Source organism: Ahaetulla prasina, chromosome 3 (assembly GCF_028640845.1).
Source record: "Ahaetulla prasina isolate Xishuangbanna chromosome 3, ASM2864084v1, whole genome shotgun sequence".
NCBI lineage: Eukaryota > Metazoa > Chordata > Lepidosauria > Squamata > Colubridae > Ahaetulla > Ahaetulla prasina.
This window is the reverse complement of record NC_080541.1, coordinates 202,693,977-202,716,403: the sequence shown is the minus strand read 5'-3', so window position 1 is coordinate 202,716,403 and position 22,427 is coordinate 202,693,977. Positions and strand designations below refer to the sequence as shown.

General features: G+C 38.3%; 1 protein-coding gene across 2 annotated transcripts in view; it reads right to left on the bottom strand.

Annotated features, from left to right (window-relative positions):
* Nucleotides 1–3,007: 3,007 nt before the first annotated feature.
* Nucleotides 3,008–22,427, bottom strand: part of LOC131195542 (translocating chain-associated membrane protein 1-like 1) — a 28,781-nt gene continuing 9,361 nt past the window's right edge. For both annotated transcript variants that reach the window (XM_058177536.1, XM_058177535.1), the window contains 8 exons: nt 13,125–13,241; nt 12,973–13,031; nt 12,140–12,224; nt 11,724–11,794; nt 11,023–11,127; nt 9,626–9,769; nt 8,516–8,673; nt 3,008–6,264 (listed from right to left, as the gene is read on the bottom strand). In XM_058177536.1, the coding sequence (XP_058033519.1) occupies nt 6,191–6,264; nt 8,516–8,673; nt 9,626–9,769; nt 11,023–11,127; nt 11,724–11,794; nt 12,140–12,224; nt 12,973–13,031; nt 13,125–13,241 (813 nt within the window). In that variant the 3' untranslated portion in view covers nt 3,008–6,190. The remainder of the gene's footprint in view (nt 6,265–8,515; nt 8,674–9,625; nt 9,770–11,022; nt 11,128–11,723; nt 11,795–12,139; nt 12,225–12,972; nt 13,032–13,124; nt 13,242–22,427) is intronic.

Sequence of the window (22,427 nt, the reverse complement as noted above, 5' to 3'; positions counted from 1 at the left end):
ACTTATTTCTATAATTTGAACTAATAGTTTATTACCTAAAAAGTCTTTCTTATGTAATAGCCATCACCTTAGTTCACTTGTGATTGGTTGCCTTCCAGGACCTCTGCAGGTTAGCACAACTAATTTGTATGGTCTTGTATGATCTTTACTTCCACTACATGGAAAAAGCTTCGGAATACAAATATTAACAAATAACTTTGTTCTCTAATTTAGAAAAGGCATTTGGATATTTTAAGGAAGGGGTGTCAAACTCACATTGTCACAGTGGCATTATACGATGTATAGGGGCTTTTTTCCTCTTCACTAAACCAGCCATGGGCATGGCCAGCACATGACGCATAATAATTTTTATATTAGCATCATGTTGTTTGCTTAAATCATCCTGATTTTTATGTTTTAAAACTTTCTGACACAGAACCCCTCTTTTTCTCTATGTGGACAATGCAGCAGTCATCTTCCATAATCCCATTGGATTTAGAAGGGCCATAAATCAAAAGAAATAAGCTGACTGTAAGTTACCAAAAATCTAAAATTTTTGTATTCAAAGAAAGCCAAAGCAATACAGATGGATGATAAATGAAATAAAAATGAACAGGTGTGTACCTTTAAATATTTGGGAGAGTACACTAAACTTTCATATACAGAAGATTTGGAAAGGCTCCCAGGAATACACATCCCTAACAGAGTCAAAATTATGAGTGTTTTAAGAATTCCTTTACATCAAAGTATGGGAATTAACATTTCAGCATTAAAATTGTTTGAAGCTAAAACACTTGCTCAGAGTCTATTCAGAACCCAGGTAGAACTTTATATAAAGGAAAGTCCTCAGACTCAAGAGGTAAGGTCATAATATACTGGCTGAAGATTGCATCCTCATAGTATTAGAAATAGAGGATTTTGTCTGAGACTGTCTTTTATTTACCTTTCAAGTTCTGTAAAAATGAAGCAGTAATGCTAAAAAAAAAAAGATAGATTGAAGGTATATTTAGTGCAGATCTAAGAACCCCCATTTTGACAGTTCAGTGTCTGTCAGGGGGTTCAGTCTTGGTAAGCATATTTTATGGAGTAACTCTTGGAAGAAGCCCACCAATGAAGTTTGAAATGCTATGCATTCTACTTCTTAATCCTCGGTGTGTCATGAAAATAACAAGACACATCTCCAAGCCTGTTAAAACCCTCTTCACAAATTCAGTTCATAAATTCACCTAAAATGATACCGTAATTTACTTTTCTAAATGCAGTTCATTTTGTGAATTTACATGATTCAAAGCATAGGAATTTGTGATTTAAATGTTACCAAAATAAAGCAAAGTGAACGAAATATTCGAACAAACAATTATGGAACACAAAACATTTTGTTCCACAGGGAAAGGTCATCTTCTGGGCACATTACCAAGCAAATGACAGCTTTATCATTTCACACTAGCTGCAACGCTTTACAATTAAGTAACTTAACTCCCTAAAAATGCACCAAGAAAATATGCTAAAACAATTTGGCTTTTTTTCCCCTGGAAGTTTTTTTTTTAAATTAAATATGCATTTAAGCAGAAACTGATGCTTTAAGTATAGGCAACTCTACCCATGAATTATAAGAGATTATAAAAAGTAACACACCATTAACATTTCTAACAATACTCTTAATTATTGTATGGTCAGTAATTACAATGGTTAAAGGAGGATAACTGTACTATTAACAAGAGAGCTTATTTATGTTGGGAATGAATCTTATTTCTCCATGGCTCAGGGAGGGTAGATGGCCATTCAAGCAAGACATGAACACCACAAATGCCTATGAAATTGGATTGGAATGGCTAGTATATTTTGTTCTTAAATTATATCTGTTTTTAAAATATTCACTGCTCTGAAAGTTAGTTTGATTGAAGAGATATTTAGCCTGGATGAATGTAAAATGCTCAGGCAGTTTAAATGTTGACTATGCATTCACTGTTGGTTGTAGATTGTTTTTTTCTCTAAGTAAAGACCATAGAGCTTGATTTCTGAGTAATCATAAGGATTACATTGGTAAATATATCTACAAATATGAAATCATAGAGGAAAAAAAAATTGGCTAGATTTTAGTATGAAACTCTTTTAAAGACATTTATGATAGAAATTGAGTTCTCAGTGCGAGTTCAATATTCTAGGCATCATTTCATTTGGTGCACAGCAAGCTCCAGACTTCAATTAATATTTTTTGATTCAATTTAAAAAGGCTTCTATATAAATGCTAGTTTATAACCTTATTAATAGCAATAGTACTTAGACTTATATACCGCTCCATAGTGCTTTACATCACTGTCTTGAGTGGTATAAGCATATTGCCCCTGACAATCTGGGTCCTCCTTTTAGCAACTTCAGATGGAAGGAAGGCTGAGTCAACCTTGAGCTGTCAGGATCAAACTCCTGGCTGTGGGCAGAGTTAGCTGATATCAACTAATTTTAAATTATAATCTTGTCTGTTAGAAACAGCAAATTTTCTGTGAACCATTTTTTATACTCCAGTATTTTGAAAAATTGTTTAGAACATATTAAAACAAGCTTAAGGCACAGGCCCATCTTTTATTTAATATTTGATAGTACATAAAACATCCATCTGTGCAATCAGTGCAATGACACAGGACAGTATGATATTCCATTTATATTCCTCCCATGCTGCTAAAGAAATTCTTCTACCCAATTCAAAGAAACAAGGTGTACACATACACACACACACACCCATATACAAAATGTTTGCATTTCAAGGATATTTTAAGCAACATATGTTTTAAAATACTTGAGCTTTTCTAGAATTTAAAAAAGGGAATCAAATTTCTGAAGTGTACAGGGATAGAAGGGATTGTAGGCTAAGTTAAACATTTAATTTTCATGGCAATATAGCAGTTGAACTATGATCTATAAGGATATAGTTCCAACCACAGAACAAATTGACTCCATGAATTAAAAGGCCACATCTATTTCCTAAAATAACTGATAAATCTTATAGTATTCCGCTTTGAGAAGGAAAGTAGTTTTCTATTTTCTTTTATTTGAAATTAGTAACATAAAACACTTTACACATAAAACACTTGATGAAGATATAACCGGTGTCTTATTTGGAACAAGTCCAGAAGCACATACATGGTGACTAGAGAAAGCAACATCTTACGAGAAGTACAGTGAAAATTAATCAGAAGGGTTTCTCTTTTTAGCAGAACAGCTCAGAAGATTAAGGTCCTATCAAATGAAGTGAGTATATAAATAAATTTCCATCAAAATCATTAAAAATATTCATTCTACAGCGTAATTGATATTATGAGGTCAGCAGATAAAATATTAAAACAAATTCGTACACACAAGAGGACAATTGAAGAAAAAGGAATCAAATCTGGAATAGCATTTTGCATGAAAATGTTTAAGTGATATAAAAAAATATCCTCCCATTTCACAAAATAAAAGAATTTCATCCCATATAGTAACATCTAAATACATGTGACTGAATTGACTGAATGGTATTGAGAAATTTTAAAAAATGTAAGCCACTTATTTCTCACAGGAACTTGGTCAGGAGGCAAGGCGAGGTAATTTTACAATGGCCTGTGAGGCAGCTATCTTGATTTCCAAATCAATCATAACCATTTTTGTCAGAACCAGAGAACCACTTTTAACTCTTCATTAGTACTTTAAGTGTCAAATATTATTAACAAATATGTCAAATCTTAAAAAACAATAGTGTTATAATTAAGGTATTATTTAGAATGGGGAATGTAACACATTCAGTCTGTGTCCATATAAAACAGACATCTTTGGCACCTCTGCTATTTGTGCTCCCAGTGATGAATCTATTACTATATTGTGAAATGTTTATGGTACATATAGTTATCTAAAAAAACAAAAACGCAAATCTGATACATAGAATACCCCCAGATTGCAATGTTAAGGCAATTCATTTTCTCTATGGCAATGTAGCCATGCTGGCTTTAGTTAGCAATCCAAAAAATCTGAAAGTGCTAGGAAAGAGAAAACCACTCTACATATAGTATAAGCTGGAAATATGCAAGTTGTCGGTTTTTTGAATTGCAGCCCCCAAAATCTTTCACTTCACTTCCTATCCCTAATTTAACTGAGTAGAATTTACTTACATTACAGCAATTCCTGCCAAGATGAATATCAGATTAATAAGATACATAACAAACATTTTAGTAGTATATAGACTGAACTGCTATATCAGCCTTCTCTGATCTGATGACCTACAAGTATTTAAGACTATATTCCCTAACATCCCAAGTTGACAGGGATACTGAGAGTACTCCCAAAGATTCTAGTCTGTTGGTGACAACTTCTCTATGATCTTTACAGCAGTCTTTCCACAAAAGGCACCCCTCAGGTATTTTGGAACTATAACTCTCAAGATATCCCAGCTTCCATAATAATAAAGTTGGTAGAAATTCTGGGAACCAGTCTTAGCTCATAGGGATAATGCCAGGTTAATAATAGCCACTTGTAGAATTCATTTAGGTTTAAGCAACTATCAGAGTTTTAAGAAATTCAAACAAAAAGGATAGAAAAATAATTAAATCTACATGGCCTTTATTCTTTGATTGATGGCTGGTGCTACAAGATTTACAAACAGACAAGGTTCTAATTGTTTAATTGTGAATTATAAAGTAGCCATGGAGTTTGAACTTTAGTTTCAGAATTGCAGACTAATCCACATTAACTAAATAAAGACTACTACTTCAGTTTTGAACAGATAATCCGAAAAAGCAGAAGAGAAAATCCTTAGATAGAAATTTGAAAAAGTACAACTTTTAGATCTAGAAGTCTATATTCATAATACAAAAAAATGTGAACTCAATTCTATGAATCCAGTAGAACTTCAAACATTATTTTCTAACAGTAGGTCCAGTAAATCATGTGGCATGACATATAGGTATTTTAAAAATCCACTTTGAATGGTTTCCATGCTAGGTTGCAAGTCTACAGAGGTAATAAAAGCAATTTCAAAAAACCTGTAGTTTTGAATTCCAACCAATTGTTTATCTCAAGTACAAATCATTTTTCCAAAAGAAGGAAGAAAACCTAGTTTGCTTCAGATGTTCTGGACATTAACTACTGTCACGCCTAACTAGCATGGTTAATTCTGGAAGGCACCAGTTGGCCTACCCTTTTGAAAGAATTATAACAGGAGATTTTGGCACAGTCAAAAATGTCCTGTTACTTAGTAAGTATGCACACTTAAGCTATTACAATAAGCATTCAAGGAAAGCTATTATTTGGTGATAAAAGCTTTTGGTATGATGCAGGATCAGACCAAATGGCAAAATTATATTGCAGGGCCTATCTTTTTAACATTGTTTAACAAAATGCAAGATTCATTAATGTCTTTTTAGTATCTAATGCTACAACCTGACATTTCACACTAGGAAAATAATTTCAAAATGTTTTTCTGTTTAGCATATTAAAAATTAATTATATAACAGTTTCATGGATCTCTAAATAAACCAGCACTTTTTAGCACCATATTGAAGAAGCATGTAGTTTCAAATCTTTTTTTACAAATACTTCAGAATCCACTAATATAAAACCAGCTTTCGGAATTAAAAAGGGTTCCATTCTTCACAATTAAGCATTAAATTATTACACGATGGGAATTGTTTGAAAGCACATTATTGGATATGCTAAACTGACAATTTTTCAAATTACAGTATTAATTGATGTTCTAATGACAATTCAAACATTACCTTTAACCAAATGGAGAGGTAATAAAAAAATAATTTGCCCTCTAACCTAAAAAGGAATTTCAAGCACTTTAATAAGGTGTATAGGAAATTTAGAAAAAAATTGCAAAATAAATCTAACTTTAATTCTAAAACTACATTTTATAAAATGAAATAAAGTTCCAAATAAAAGACAACTCTGGTTTATTAGATTCCCCCATGCTGCTCTATTAATATTGCAGCATTGTAATTAGAAGTCAGACTATAATAAAATATCCTATTTTCAAGATGATTGTATTAAATAAATGATTTTAAAATAATATTTTTATCGTAAGTTTGTTTTGATGAACATACACGTAAAAATATATTATTTTAACCAATGTCCTTTAGCCCAAATAGCCAAACAGAGTTGTTCTATGGTCAGTGTAATGTAGATTTTCTATTTAAGGTGAGAAAGTCTTCAATTAAATCAGTGTCCTCTTTATCTGTGCTTTTCACAAAAATTTTGATCTTCTTTTCCTAGGTGATATGCCTTCTTCAGATTTTATTGTTCCATTTACAAAATTAGCTATAATATGAAAAAAAAGATAAACAGTACATTAGGATTTGGGATAGGTTGCATTAATAGTTATACATGTAATAAACATTTTTTTATTTCAGAAGTATAAGTTAGCAAATTGAACATATTCAACATATTTAAGTTAGGAATGCTAATACATTTTGCGAATTATATCAATGTTTCTTGCAGAGAGAATTGCTTCTATTTCATCTTGCTTCTATAACCTACTGCACACAAAGAGTAGAGTGAAGTCAGCCTTTTTATGTAATATTGGATAAGGTGTGGTAATAATTAACAGAATGAGGGCTACACATTTTTCTTAACTGAGATAACAGAAAACATAACTAATGGAAATGGAGATCATTTGCAGAACTGGATTGTTTTGCAATGATAAAGTAAGACCTTAAAGTGGGAAAAGTTGGGTGGAGTTGGAGAGACTCAATGATAGTCTTAGATGAGGGGTTAGGCAAGGTTAGTAAATTAATTTTGTATTTTATCTTTTAAAAACTGTGTGTTATGTGTTGAACTTAATTTCATTTTAGCATCTTTAGTAACATTTTTTTTAAAATTCTGGAGTTAACCAATTTTTAAAATTTATTTTTATTTTATTTATTTATTAAATTTATTCAATGTCAATCTTGCTATCATGCAACTCTGATGAGATGAGATCTTCTAGTTAATCCAGTAACCACCTGGAGGATGACCATGGCCTTTTAGCACCTATTTCTACTTGGCTGAAATAGTGACTCCCAAAGTTTTTGTTTGGCTTCACTTTCTTATTTAGCCCGTAGTGAGATGAGGACTTCCTCTTCAATTCTCTAATGGTTTCCCAAAGGCTAGTGCAGAAGGGAGACAGTCGTTGATAATAAAAGGATAATAGCAGCAACAAATTTTCCAATCATTGTTCCCCCAGGAATGTATTTCTTCAAAACAAAAGCATCTTAGAGGGTGGGGTTAGTTTGACAATAAGGACACCTTTCCTGGCTAATTATATAGCTAATGATGCAATCACCTTTTGGGGAACTATTAATAATTCTACTTGAATAATCCGAAAGGATCATGTTTTCTGAACCAGTAGGCAATTGCATGTTATTAGTAAATCTGCATACAAATTTGGAGAAAGATTTTATATTCCATTGAGGTGGCATAACAGTTAGAATGCAGTACTGCAGGCTACTTTTGCTGACTGCTGGCAGTTTGATTCTCACCAGCTAAAGTTTGACTCAGCCTTCCATCCTCTTGAGATTGGTAAATTAAGAAGCCAGATTGTTGGGGTCAATATGCTGACTCTGTAAACGGCTTAGAGAGGGCTGTAAAGCACTGTGAAGTGATATATAAGTCTAAGTGCTATTGCTATTTTTTATGTCTTTCCTGTATAAATTGGGCAGAGCTGCCAAGCTTCAGATCCCATCCAATAAATAGTAGTATGAAATAGGAACTGGGAATCATGCCTTTCTGTTGTAGTCTGCCCTGTGAACGAACATTCACGCAGAGATCTGTTTCAAACCTGTCTTAAAAAGGCCTTAAAATATGTTTTTTTCCCAAGTCTTAGGTTGTTGGTCCCATGTACAGTATTGTTTTAGAATTAGTGCCTGTCTTCTGGCCTGTGTTTTTTTTTGCTTATAGTTTTAGTATTTTTAATATTGTACGCTGGCCAGAGTTAGCCTTCAAAATTAATACAGGTAGTCCTCATTTAACAACTGCCTGGTTTAGCCACTGTTCAAAGTTATAACTATACTGAAAAAGTAACTTTGTGAATGGTCTTTGACTTCTGCAGTATAACCAGTCACATGATCAAGATTTGGGCGCTTTGCAGCTGGTGTTGCAGCATTCCATGGTCACATGGTCATCATTTGTGTGCTTTACAATCATTTTGTGACTAGCAGAGTCAATTCAGAAGGCAGCAGTAAAATGCAACTCACAATTAGGTCTTGCTTAATGACCGCGGATGGGTAGTTTGATAAGCGTGATGAAAGTGAGGTCATAAGCCTGTTGCAACCATATATCTTATTATTACATTACTTAGCAGCAGACCTTTCAGTCTCAAATGTGGTTGTTAAACTGTGACTATCTGTAAATAAATGTTTAATTTTGTACTATATAAAAATCATGTCAGCTTTTGGTCATTTAGAGGTAACAATAACATTCTATGCCAAAGTTAAACAAGAAAATCAAGTGGTGTTATTTAACTAGCAACTGTCACTCTAGTAATGTACATTTGTGGTTTTGATACTGGTATTAATGTGAGGGCTATACTTACATCTGCAGGACTCTTTTTTTGTAGACTTAATTTTTGTGTTTGTTTTTTTCTTAGGAATTTGATTCTGTGCGTGTTCTCTCCATTTCTTTAACTGGAAATTGATGAATTTCCACATCATCCAAGCCTGAGTCAAACAAATTGCAGCCAGACAGCTAATTCTAATTAGTTTAACATAAAACAGAGTTACATAGTTAGAATAATAGTGTTATGATGATTTTTGAGATCCTCTCTAAAGATGGACCATTCAAAAAATAAAATAAAGTTACACATACAATCCAAATGCTTTCTTATCAGTAGGGTGGCACATACCATATGTCTTTAAATAGTAGACATCCCTAGATAATATATGTTTAAGATCATGGTTATTAGCTATAATAGTTGAAAACTGAATTTTGCATCAATATTGTTCCAATTTGCATGTGCTGTATCCAATGGCTGAAATTTTTTTTTCCAATAAGCATTTTGACAATTAGATTGTTTTATTTATAAAACTTATATTGAGCAGCTGGCATATGAATATATGTATTTGAATGCATTTGAGAATCAATTTGGTCTAGAGATTAAGGTACCAGGTTAGAAACCAAGGAGGCTTTGAATTTTAATTCCGACTTAGGCACAAAGCCCGTTAGATGATTTTGAATCAGCCACTCTCTCTCAGCCTTAGGAAGAAGGAAATGGCAAACTACTTCTGAAAACGTTGCCAAGAACACTGCAGAGACTGAAGTTAGATTCTTCTCAGGAATCAACACTAATTGGAAGGCATCGTTCTCGCTCTCAAGAAAGGTATGTATTGGAAAAATAGAAGCTAGCTATGAACTTTACAGTGGTACCTTGCTTGCTATTAGGGCAGACAAAGGGCTGATGTTTCGTATATTACAAAAAATACAGTAATGCACTCATGATTGTTTAATATGACCAACATTATAAGGATAATGCAGAAAACTACAGAAAAGTTTCTGAGTTAGGTTTACATGTTATCTACCAAAATAAGTGGTAGTTTAAATAGTCATAAGAATAAAGAAAGACTATTTTTCCTAGCCACAATTATCTGTTTTTGGATCTGTGGACATAAAGAATATTTTAAAATAGCTATTGCAGAAAAACCTATACCTAATTGTGAGTATATTGAAGTTTCCTTCTGCTACAGAAAAGCCAGGATTTTCTGCTTTTGTGAGACCAAATCCAAAGGTGAGAACTGACAAAGTCAAGGTCAAAAGACGAGCCATTACAAATAAAAGTGCCCAAAGGGTAAATCTGAAAAGAAAAACGACAATTATTTCACTATCAGTTGCTTTATGTCACTAAATAATATGGGCACAGCTGTATCATGGGCTATGACCAATAAAAAAAAACTTAAGACTTTTGCTAGATATTGTAAGTGCATTTCCATGACATCAGGATTTATAACAGAAAACATTACTTTTGAAAACAGTAACTATCTCATAGAATAAAAATCAAAGAGGAAAGAAAATCACTTTAAAGGCATAAGACAATTAAATAGTGATTCAAATCTTAATTTTAGTTGAACAAAAGCATTCTTAATAATCAAACATGTTTTTAGCTAATGAGAAATCTAGGTCTCTGAAGAATTTCTGCAAAATCAGTATGCTTGTATGAAGTGCTTTTTAAGCAAATTTTTTAAAAATCAAAAGGAAAATCTTTTCATTTTTGTTATTCTTATGTTTTGAATTTTGGGATTGCAAATTATACTGGAGAGGGACGCAGTGGCTTAGTGGCTAAGATGCTGAGCTTGTTGATTGAAAGGTCAGTAGTTCATCCCTAGTGCCGCGTAAGGGGGTGAGCTCCCGTTACTTGTCCCAGCTTCTGCCAATCTAGCAGTTCGAAAGCACGTAAAAAATGCAAGTAGAAAAATAGGGACCATCTTTGGTGGGAAGGTAACAGCGTTCCGTGCGCCTTTGGCATTGAGTCATGCCAGCCACGGAGATGTCTTCTGACAGCGCTGGTTCTTCGGCTTTGAAACGGAGATGAGCACCACCCCCTAGAGTCAGGAACGACTAGCACATATGTGTGAGGGGAACCTTTACCTTTTATTATACTGGAAGCTACAACCTTTTTAAAAAAAACACACACACTGGCATAGGAATATGCACACTGAAAAGGTGTTACATTAGCAAAACAATGGTTATTAGTGAAATCATAAAAATGATTAAGTAGTTAATACATCATTGTTCAACAGGGCATGAAGCTCAGTGTGGAGAAAAAAGCTAGAAATTCCACTAACAAGGAAGTGTGGATGATAGGTAGAGATCACTTTTATTTGTGAAAAGTCATGATCTTTCTTGGTGATATACGAAAAGCAAGACCTTTTAGCAATGTTAAACAAGACAAGTTTTTCAAGTAACCTGGGCCTAAAATGTTTTTCATTTTTGCAAATATAGTAAAAGAAATAATAACTCACAGGCAGACAAGAACTAAGAAAACTGTGAAAAAAGGAAACTAAATTAATTATCTGACAGTAACGGGGAAAATTTAAAAAACAAGATTACCCTTTCTGTTTATTCTCATCACTGAAGTAGAAAAGACGTGAAGCGTGGAAAATGAGCTCTACAAGATAATGAGGTACCAGCAAAATTAGGCCCAAGCGCTGAAGGCTGAAACAGTAAAAATAAATATTTCATTCTGAGTATTATTCATTCATTAACAAAGTTCAAGAACAATGAATTAGGTTCATTGTATCTTACATATCAGACAGAGGATTAGTTGTGCTATTGGTCGAGCATTCTACGATTTTTTTAAACCATGATCAAATCTGATAGCAGATTAACTATAACACAAAAATACTACATGCTTTTTCTTAATAGATATAATATTGACAAATAGCTAGTTTTCAAGTTATGACCGCAATTGAAATCAGAATTTTGGTTGCTAAGTAAGGTGGTTGTTAAGTGAGTCACACCTAATTTTACCACCTTTTTTGTCATTGTTATTAAGCAAATCTGGTTGCCAATTGCCCCAATTTTGATCACATGATTTTGGGGTTGCTGTGACAGTCATAAGTGTGAGGAACAGTTATCAGTTACTGTTTTGAGCACCATGGTAACTCTGAATGGTCACTAAGCTAATAGTCACTAAGCTTATGGTTGTAAGTTGAGGACTACCATAATATATTGAACAGTATTTTGGACACTATAAAAGACAATCCTTGATGGAGGTCTAGAAACATGATAAATAATAAATAAATGCTTACTTCAAGATATAGGCACCAGATATATGGGCAGTATAAAGACAAATATAGTGCAACTGTCTTGGAATATCTTCCTAGAAATATGAAATGGAAAAAACATGTTACAAAAATAAAAGCAAACATTTTAATATGAATTGTGTTAGTTTTCCTTTTCTCTACGGTTTGTATTATAATAATTTATGTTTTTCAAAAGCACTATTAACAAGGACATACATAAATTGAAAGCCAAAATAATATACTGCATTACATTCCCTACCCAACAATATATTCCTGTATAGTATGAATTTCTTACCAAGTTGAGGGAAGTACTTTTCTCTCCATTATTATTTCTTCTCCTTATTTAGAATATCACCCTATATCGTTATAAATGAAAGTAAATAAAAGAAATATAATGCCTGAATTAAAGTTACAATTTATACCTTTCTAATCTTTTGGAAGTACAGTTCTGGAAGTGCATGGAGCCAATAGGCAATTTGGCAAATATAGAAGAATTTAACCTGAAAACTAAAAAGAAAAGTATATATATAAAAGATGTATACATAGCATTCAGTAATTATCCTTGCCATTCAAATCATGAGAATTAGAAGTCATGAACCCACTTTTGTTTAGATAGGCCAAAATTGTTGGCTGTAGTTGAATTTTAATACATAAATTTAATACATAAATTTTAATACATAAATATACATGCCAAAGGGGCCTAAGCTGGATATTATCAATGAAGATCATAGTTTAAAGGAAGGCTAATTGAAAATTAAATCAACTTTCAAGTCAAGTATATGGTTAATAATTTAATCAAATTTTAAATGAATACATATTACATATATAAAACTATAATGAATCTATATTCAGATAATCTTAAATGTTTTAAGATTAAAGCAAGGAATTCATGTTAAAGAAAGTGAAGCTAAAATAATTTAAATTATTGGAGCCCTAAACCTTACCCTTTTGAAGAGTTGTCTAAACTGAAAGAAAATATGATTGAGGAAGATGATAATGAAAAGGCAAGATTAAATAGTAATGTAAGGAAAAAATAATACTAATTAACACTTTGTAGAATTCACTATCTAAAAACATTCATATCCTAATATAAACATTTTAAAAATAGTTCCTTGACAATTGGTTCATAGATCTGTCCATGTTCTATCTCTAATACTCAGATGCCTGGGAATTAATAACCTAAATATGTTTGTTAATTTGAACAAGGAAGCAAAATGCTTAGCACAAATAAAAGAACAAAATAAAAAAAGCTTACAACATATGAGAATGGGGGTAATCCTTCCATAACAAAGTTGGATTTGTTGTAAATTCTTCCTAAGGAGAAAAATATAAGATTAAAGGATTTGATATATTTTAGGCAAATGTTCATTTAAATTAATTTCCAAAAAGATAACTTGACTTACTTACTGCAGACAAAATACTTGCTCCCCACACAAATGAAAACAAGTAGAAAAAGGCTAGTTGTCCTGATTCATTGAATTTGCTATGTTTTGTTTTTGACAAGTGGAGACGTCTATTAATTTTCTAGGGAAGAAAATAACAAAAAATCAGAAGTATTAATTTAATCATGTTCAATTTTTTTCTAGTGAATCTGTTAGCCTCCCCAAGAAGAATGCGAGATTATCTCTAGTCCAGCATTTATATTCCAATACTACAAAATGCTAAGATGGACTTTTCCCTTCATTTTTCTTATTAGGTAAGTGAACATTAAAGTGTGACTCACATATTTTAATAGTTGACAGACCAGCTCTTTGATAGCTACTGCTTAAGTGTTAGAAAAACAATCTACGTACAAAGCAAATCACATTTTTTGTGCCACACGGGCATTTGAATTTTACAGTCCAATCTAGAACCCCAGACTATATTCAGTGACCCAAATGAATGTGTCTTGGATCTTAATTGAGACATCGGTTTTGTACCTTTATAACCATGATGGCGAACCTATAGCACGCATGCCACAGGTGGCACACATAGCCATATCAGGGGGCACAAGAGCTCAGCTGATTTTTGGGTCTTCTGGGCCCACCAGAAGTAGGGAAACAGGCTGTTTTCTGCCTCCAGAGGGCCTGGGTGGTGGTTTTTTTTCCTCACCTGGCTCCAGAGCCTCTATGAGTCTGGGGAGGGCGAAAACTGCCTTTCCCACACACCCCCGGAGGCCTTCAGAGGCCAGAAACAGCCCGTTTAGCAACTTCTGGTTGGACAGGAAGTGACTTTTTTTGCTGTCCCGAGCCTCCAGACCCTCTCTAGGCATGCCGGGGGTATGTGTCATATGCATAGAATTATGGATGTGGGCACGCACGCGCATGACACCCCCCCGCCCCCCTCCAGGCACGTGATGGCAAAAAGGTTAGTCATCACTGCTCTATACTGTGCTTTCACATCATCTTTCTTAGTGGATCACATTTTGCATGCTGGAACACACCAGTCTCTGAAGCACAATCTGAAATTAGTCGCCATCATGGTTATAAAGGTACAAAACCGATGTCTCAATTAAGATCCAAGACACATTCATTTGGGTCACTGAATATAGTCTGTCTGAAATTAGTTTTAACCTTAGTTTGTTGTGTGTGTTCGTATAAGCATATTTTCTAGTCCCGAACATTTTCAGCTGGGAAGTGGCAAAGGAAGGGGAGGAGCTGGTAGTGCAAGTTTGGAATGCACAATTACTATATCTCTGCATATCATAAATTGAAATATATATCCCTAAACCAAATCTACTGACCAATACAAAACAAATACAAGGCAACTGTTGCTTTAGTTCTAGAGTAGAGGATAGGAAGTTAAGACAGAAAGTGAAGTTTCTAAGGAGTCTTTCAGTGGTTTATTTATGACTAAGTTTCTGATTGCATACTGCAAAGCAGGGTCACGGAACAAGCACTGTAATTTTATCCTAGGGTAGAAAGATACGAATCATATCCAAATTTTTATATTAAATTCATTGCTTGAGGTTTTATTTTTCATAATTGGACAATGGCTGTTTTTCAGCAATGCCATGTTTTAATACCAATGATTAAAAATAACAAATACAATGTTAACGCTTTAACGTATAGGACTCAAACTTTTTATACTTAAAATAACTTATTTTATACTTAACATAAAAACAGCAACAAAAAGAAAAAAAGCAGAGTTTAAGATTTTAAAATAATATTTAATAGGGAAATAATGATATTACATTTATCAGCAGATTGCCAAGTTAAATTTGAATATTGATTTACTGAAGAAATAAGGAATCCATTCATTGATGGATATAATTTGTATTCATTTCACAAGAAATTCATAGTGTGGTTTATAAATTTTTAATGAAGTTGTCAAAGAAATCGTATTGTTCCATAATCCAGTATAATTTGATTAGGGATTCAACATGTTAAAAGTTGCCCATCTTGTCCACATGCCCGTTTTCAGAGAAGGAACATTGGTCCTACTTGAAATGTTCCTTCTCTGCAGATAGTGTGAGTGTCCAATGGGTTAAATATTGTCCTTCCGCCCAGAGACTCAGTATCAAATTCGTTGCCATGTCCCCTTGCCTCTCCTTCTGGCTCCAGTTTTCGACGATGGCACAGCTGTGAATAAATCTGAACATGCCATTACTTATCCCCATCTCCCGGATCGCACCAGCGCTAGGGCAGGATTGGACACTCACACTATCTGCAGAGAAGGAACGTCTCAGGTAGGACCAACGTTCCTTCTCCTGCCTGATAGTGTGAGTGTCCAAGAATGGGATGTGCCAAAGCCTAACACCCTAAGGGCGGGGAGCTGTGTGGTCCAGAGTTCTCCCAGAGTGCAACTTTTGTAGGACCTTTCTCCTGAAGGAGGCATCAGCAGATGTAAAGGAGTCCAACTTACAGTGCTTAATGAAAGGCGATGGAGAGGCACAGGTTGCTGCCCTGCAAATTTCCTCTATGGATGCTTGAGTGGCCCAGGCTGCCGTTGTGGCTCCACTCCGAGTAGAGTGAGCTGTGATCCTGCCGGGCAATGGCAAGGGCCTGGATTGGTATGCTAGGGCTATGCATGCACGCAAACGTCTGCCAATTGTTGATGGGGTAACTTGGAAGCCCAAAGAGCTGGTTGAAATGAAAGGAAGAGCAACTCTGACTTCCTATCTTTAGCTGTCCGTTTGATATAGATTTTCAGGGCCCTCCTCACGTCTAAGGTATGCCATTGGCGTTCTAATGAATGGGAAGGCCCCAGACAGAAGTTGGGCAGGACAACTTCAGACCGATGGAACCAGGAGTTAACTTTTGGTATGAAAGACGGATCAAGTCTAAGGATCACTCTATCTGCATGGAAAATGCAGAAGTCCTCTCTTAACTGACAAGACCACCAGCTCCAAAATGTGTCAGGCTGATGTGATGGCCAGTAGAAAAATGACCTTAAGGGTCATATGACGGAGCGTAGTTGTTCTAAGCGGCTCAAAAGGAGACAACGTGAGCACCTGCATTATGGACTACATGTGGGCGTAAATTTGCTGCCCCTCTGATGAATCTCCGCACCACCGGATGAAGGGAAAGGGAATCCCGCTCACAACAGGTCAAGACTGTGGAGAGGGCCTCCACTTGCCTGCAGATAGTGTTATGTGAGAGCCCTTTGTCCAATTCGTCCTGGAGGAAGTCCAGGACTTGAAGCACCGTCACCACTATGGGATCAATGGTTGTCCTTGAACACTAATCCACGAAGGCCCACCAGGTGGAATTGTATATACGGCCGGTGGACGGATGTCTGGAGGCCTGAATGGTCTGAATGACCCTGGAGGAATATTAGATTTCCCTCAAGAGATTCCCCTAAAGTCCAGATGGTCAGCTGGACCCACTGAGGCTCCGGATGTATTAGGACCCTCTGGCTGAGGGAAATCATCTCTGGCAGGATCCTCCAGGGTGGAGACACCAACAGGCTTTTAGGTCTGCAAACCACGGGCGTCTGGCCCAGTGGGGGTCACCAATAATACCTCCACCTTTTCCAACAGGATCTTCCTGATAACTGCCAGGACGAGAGGTAAGGACGGAGGGCCAGGGGCTGCGTAGGGCATTGGTCCCCTCCACCCTGGGTGTTGGATACCTGGAAAAGGAGCGAACAACCTGCGCATTCGCCAGGGAGGCAAACGGGTCCACGACTGGATGACCGAACCTCCGGGACATCTCCCTGAATATGTCCGGGTGGAGAGTCCACTCGGAGGGGTCGATCGTGGCCCTGCTTAAGGAGTCTGTTTGCTGGTTGGTGGACCCAGCGATTTGTTCCACTTTCAAGGACAGAAGGTGACTCTCTACCCAAGCGACTCGCTTCTGCCATTAGGAGCTGTGTGTCCCCCCGTCTGTTTATGTGGGCCTTTGTAGCCATGTTGTCAGTCAGAATCAGTATGTGCTGTCCGTGGACGAGGCTCTGGAAGTGGCGGAGGGCTAGGTGTACTGCCCTGAGCTCCAGCCATTTGATATTGTTGGTGAGCTCCGCCTGCGTCCACCTATGGCCTTGGGTCATATGTGTTTGCAGGTGGGCGCCTCAGCAGAAGAGACTGGCATCCAATGTAATCACCAACCTGTTGGGCTCTCGGAAAAGATGACCCTGGCTAGAGCCGGAGATGCCAACCATTCGAGCTATCATAGGACCGGCATGGATACGCGAATTCTGGTCTGTGAATTGCTGTTGCCTGCACTTTTGAATGGAAGCAGTAACCATTGCAGGGGCCTGGCATGCAGCTGCAACCAGGGCACTGTGGAAACACACAAGGCCATCTTCCCCAGCAGCTTCAATAGCAGTGCTACTGGGACTGTGCGCTTCTCTCGAATCTGGGAGACGATAGCCACCAGGCTGTCCCTGCTCTCCTGGGACAGGAACACCTTGTACCGCTCAGTGTCGATCACTGCCCTCAGGTGTTGGATTCCAGTCATAGGCACAAGATGACTTTTGGTAAAATTGATGGAGAACCTGTGGTTGTGCAGAATTCGAATTGTAGTACTTACATCCTCTGCTGCTCGAGATGGGAGGCAGAGCCTGCATGAGGATATATCATCGAGGTGGCACTGGATCATGACTGGAATGGTCCACAGGTGAGCCACTTTGGTGAAGCACCTAGGCGCTGAGGCCAGGCCGAAAGGCAAGACCCTGTACTGGTAGTGACCTTGGTCATAATGGAACCTCAGGAAACAACAGTGTGCTGGTAATATCGGCCCATGGAGGCAAGCCTCCGTAAGATCGATGGAGGCTAGAAAGTCGCCTGGCCACAGTCCCTCTAGAATGGACTGGAGTGACCTCATTCTGAATTTCTCGTTGATCAAATGGGTATTTAGATTTTTTAGATCCAGGATTGCCCTCCATCTCCCCCCCCCCGGAAGACTTTGGAATGATGAACAGAATAGAATAAAACCTGTCTCCTTTGGTCCAGAGAGACTGGCTCTATGGCCTGTATTTCCAACACGTGTTGGATGGCCGATTCCATAAGCTCTCATTTTTCAGCATTTAAGGAGACAGGGCACTGCACAAAATTGTTTGGGGTGTGTGTGGAGATGAATTCCAAGGATAGGCCCAGCCGTACGGTATTGAGTACCCAATTGTCTGTGGTAGTCTCCTCCCATTGAGGGGCCTAGAGTGCCAATCGGCCCCTGATGGAAGGTCAGTTTGATAGTCATTTGGCTCTGAAGTAAGGGCAACCTTCTGCTCCATGAAAGGACCACCATGATTGGGGAATTTGTTTGGGATAGTCCCGAAACCCAGATCTCTCTGCCTGTCGATCCTGGAGTTGATATGTGAATCTTTGCTGAGGAGAAAATTCAATTTCTGAAGGCCGGAAAGACGGCCTCCAGAAATATGGGGAAGGCCTGAGATCCGCCCTTTGAAGCATGTTAGGCATAAACTTTTTCTTTTCCTTATTCTCTATTAAGATCGGATCTAAGGCTTCCCCAAATAACATGGTCCCCTTGTAAGGGGCGGAGGCAAGACGCCACTTGGACTTAGCATCCACCTGCCAGTTCCTGAGCCATAGCAGCCTTCTTGATGTAACAGAGGAAGAAAGAGTGGGGGATGCAAATTTGGCAGTGTTTAACGTTGCGTCTGCCAAAAATTGGGCTTCAGCAATCAATTTGTTTAAATCTTGGTGTAAACACACTTCTTGGGGTGATAATTTCTCCTGCAGCTAGTTAAGCCATAGGAAAGAAGTGCGGTTAAAAAATGAAGCAGTCATGGCCGCTTTCACTGCCCAGGATGCTGCTTGGTAGGTCTTACGAAGAACAAGCTCCGCCTTTTTAACTTTTGCTTTAAGATTGTCTGCCAAGTCCCCTGCCACAATGGAAGAGGACAAAACCAGATTGGCGACCACTAAGGGTAGTTTTAATTTCTCAGACAGGTCCAGGCCAGCGTTATAAAAACGCCGGTCATTACTACTCGGGATAGGGAAGGTTCCATTGCTTTTGGATACCATCTAGAAAAAGTCTAGGGACAGGTATCTTTTCTTACGTTGACTTAGGCTCCTGAAAGAGGCCGTCTGCAGGGTCCAAGGAGACTTCAGGTGGCATTGTTTGCACTCCCAATTTAGTCGTGGATCTCACCTTGTGTAATAAAGGCTTGAACAGGCTTGGTGGAAAAAGCCCTGTAAAGGCTGGATCCAGCACCATGTCCTCATCCTCAGAGAGATCAGGATCTCCATGCCCTTCGTCTCCCCAAAGGGATTCCTGACTACCCACCAATGGGCTGAGAGATCCAAGGTCCCTGGAGAATGGGCCTGTTGATTTTATTGTTTAAATTTAAATTATTAAATTTAAATTGAATTGAATAGATTGAAAGCATTGGAGTCTCAGAAGAATAAGGCGGACCTTCCATAGGTAATCCCGCAGCAATCCCGAGAAATAGCTTGAGATATGATGGAACTCATATCCTGAGAAGCCTCTGGCTCCTGACTCCCCTAAGCGGAGCCACGCTGAAGTGGGAGTAAAGGTCGCAGTTGGAATTTGCCTTCCTGCAGAATCAGACTGCCTGTTATTACATAGGAAAAGGGCTTCAGATTTGTCTCCTTGCTTGCAAGCTGAGCAGACGGAGAAGGAAATAGCTCCCTTGCTCCCTCTGGTGGTGAAAATGGCTCAGCTGCCGCCTGGGGCTACTCCAACTGCTCTGTTTGAAAAGTGCGCGAAGTGCTTGGAACAGCTATGGGGGACGCTAATTGCTCACTCCGTTTCTTTTCAGACTTATCATTCTGTTTTTCAAGTGCCCTGAGGCGCCTTTTAGGACAGCACTGCTGTTCCTGGAGGACCTGAGGGCTTTGGATTTGATTTTATCGGCTGCCCTTTTTGAAGCAGACCGGGATTTATCTGCCCCATTACATGGAGACTCCAGGGGGTCTGGAGAGTGGCTGCCTCCTTGTCTGTCCATCAGGGACCGCTCCGCCATTTTGGGGGGCTCCACTCCGACAGAAGAAAGGAGAATGCCCAGAGAATTGAGCAGATCTCCAAATGAGTCAGCAAAGGCTAACAACGGCTGAAGGGAAGTCGGCTGTAGCTAAAACCATGTTAGCCTGCCATCAGAATCCCCTGATGTGATCCGGTGCTGTCGCAGCTGGTTCAGCTGGGCACGATCGCTCTGTTCCGTGGGTCGGCGACTGTGCCAGTACGAAACTGGTCTAGCCAGCTCAATCCCCACAATCCCCAGTTTAGGGTCTGGGAGTCGGTGGCATTGCCAGGGAACCTGGATTGGCCAGTGCGACTTGCACAAAGCCAAGCTTTGGCAGCGAGAATGCAGGGCAAGCTCCTGCTGCTTCCTCTTGCTCAAACAGCTGTTGTCGCAAAAAAACCTGATTTTTGAGGTCCAAGAAGTCCAAGAATGGATTAAATACTCCGATCCATCCAGATATGTCTCTCTCGGACAAGACTGAGTCGAAAACTGGACCCGGAAGGAGAGGCAACCAGGCGTGGCAACAAATTTGATACTCAGTCTCTGGGCAGAAGGACAATATTTAATCCATTCTTGGACACTCACACTATCAGGCAGGAGAAGAACAACTTATGAAGTTCTGCTCCAAAATTTGGGAAAGGTTCAAATTCTCAATTATATCCAAAATATAAACTGACATGGACTATATGATATATTTAGACTACCGTATTTTTCGGACTATAAGATGCACTGGTGTATAAAAAGCACCAAGATTTCAAAGAGGTAAGTAAGAAAAAAAAAGGTTTTTGTCCTCCCTGGCCTCCAGAAGCCACTTTGCAGGCCTCCCAACCCCTCTACACACCCTGTTTTTGCAAAAATGGGACAAGCAGGGCAAGGCTTTAGGAGGCCAAAAATGAATGTATTCGGTGTATAAGATGCACCAACATTTCCACCTCTTTTTTTGGGGGGGGGGTGGTAAACTGCATCTTATACTCTGAAAAATACGGTAATTATAAAGATGATATTCAGCGCTATATATATATATATATATATATATTTGTTTTCTGAGGTTTTCGCGGGTGTTTGTATGTAGGTCTTTGGTTATTCGGGTTTTCTCCCGCGTAAAATTGGAAGTGTCTTGGCGACGTTCGTGAAGTCTCATTCGTCATCTTCAGGCTTCAACCGTGCTTCTGGGAGCAATGTGTGATTGCAGCTGTTTCTTCCTTTTAACTGCTAGTGGGGTTTGAACTGATTGGGTGGGAGCTTGGCTGTGCTCTGATTGGATGTGGGTTTTTTGTGCTCTGATTGGCTGGGGGTGTGTCCTGTTTGGGTGGGGCTTGGTTGTGCTCAAATTAGTCTGAGTTGCAGGGGGATCTGAGCTGGTGAGCTGCACTGCTGCTGTTTGGCTTCGTGTTCGTGGTCGTGCTACATCTTCGTAGTGGGTGTCAGTCTGCTGCATGTATGGATTGGAGGGGTTTGAAATGGCTAATGTTGCAGCTGCGGTCTGGCTTCTGGTCCTTGGTCGTGCTTCCTGATCAGTGTGGGTTTGGGTGTGCTTTCTGGGTGGATGTGTGGTGGTGACATCCTGTGTGGACCTCGTGAGTGTGGGTCTGGTGTCATTCCTCGTGTTAGGGACACGTTTGTCAATAAGGGCAGGTTTCAAATGGCTGGTAGGCGGAGGTATCATCTCGTTTGTTCATGCTGTGTGGGCGTTTTTCTATCTCGATGGCTTCTCTGATTATTCTGTTGTTAAAGTGTTCAGTTTTGGCGATAGTTCTGGTCTTTTTAAAGTCAATATCGTGTCCTGTGACTTTAAAGTGTTGGACCAGGGAAGAAGTTGGTTCCTCTTTTTTGAATGAGTTCTTGTGTTCTTCAATGCGTGCACTTATTCTTCTGTTGGTTTGTCCAATGTATGTGGTGGGGCAGGCGGTGCATGGGATTTCATATACTCCTTGATTTTCTAACTCAATTTTGTCTTTGGGGTTTCTTAGGATGGTGGATATTTTTTGGTTTGTGCAGAATGTTGTCTTGATGTTATGTTTGTGGAGGATCTTGCTGATTCTGTCTGTGGTGCCTTTTATATATGGGAGGAGGGCTGTGCCATTTTCTTGCTCTCTGTCTTGGGTTTTAGTGGGGGGTTCTTTTTGGATTAGTTTGGTAATCTTATTTCTCTGGAATCCATTGGATGTTAGTACACTTGTGAGATTCCTCCTAGATCACACAAAAAGATTCCTCCTAGATCAAATCAACAAAGATCTCCTCACACTTCACCTCAAACTCAGCAACAAGATCCACCCTGCACTTTGGGACAAATCCAAACAACTCACCGTCTGGAGAGCCGAAACACAGACCACCCTCAAGACG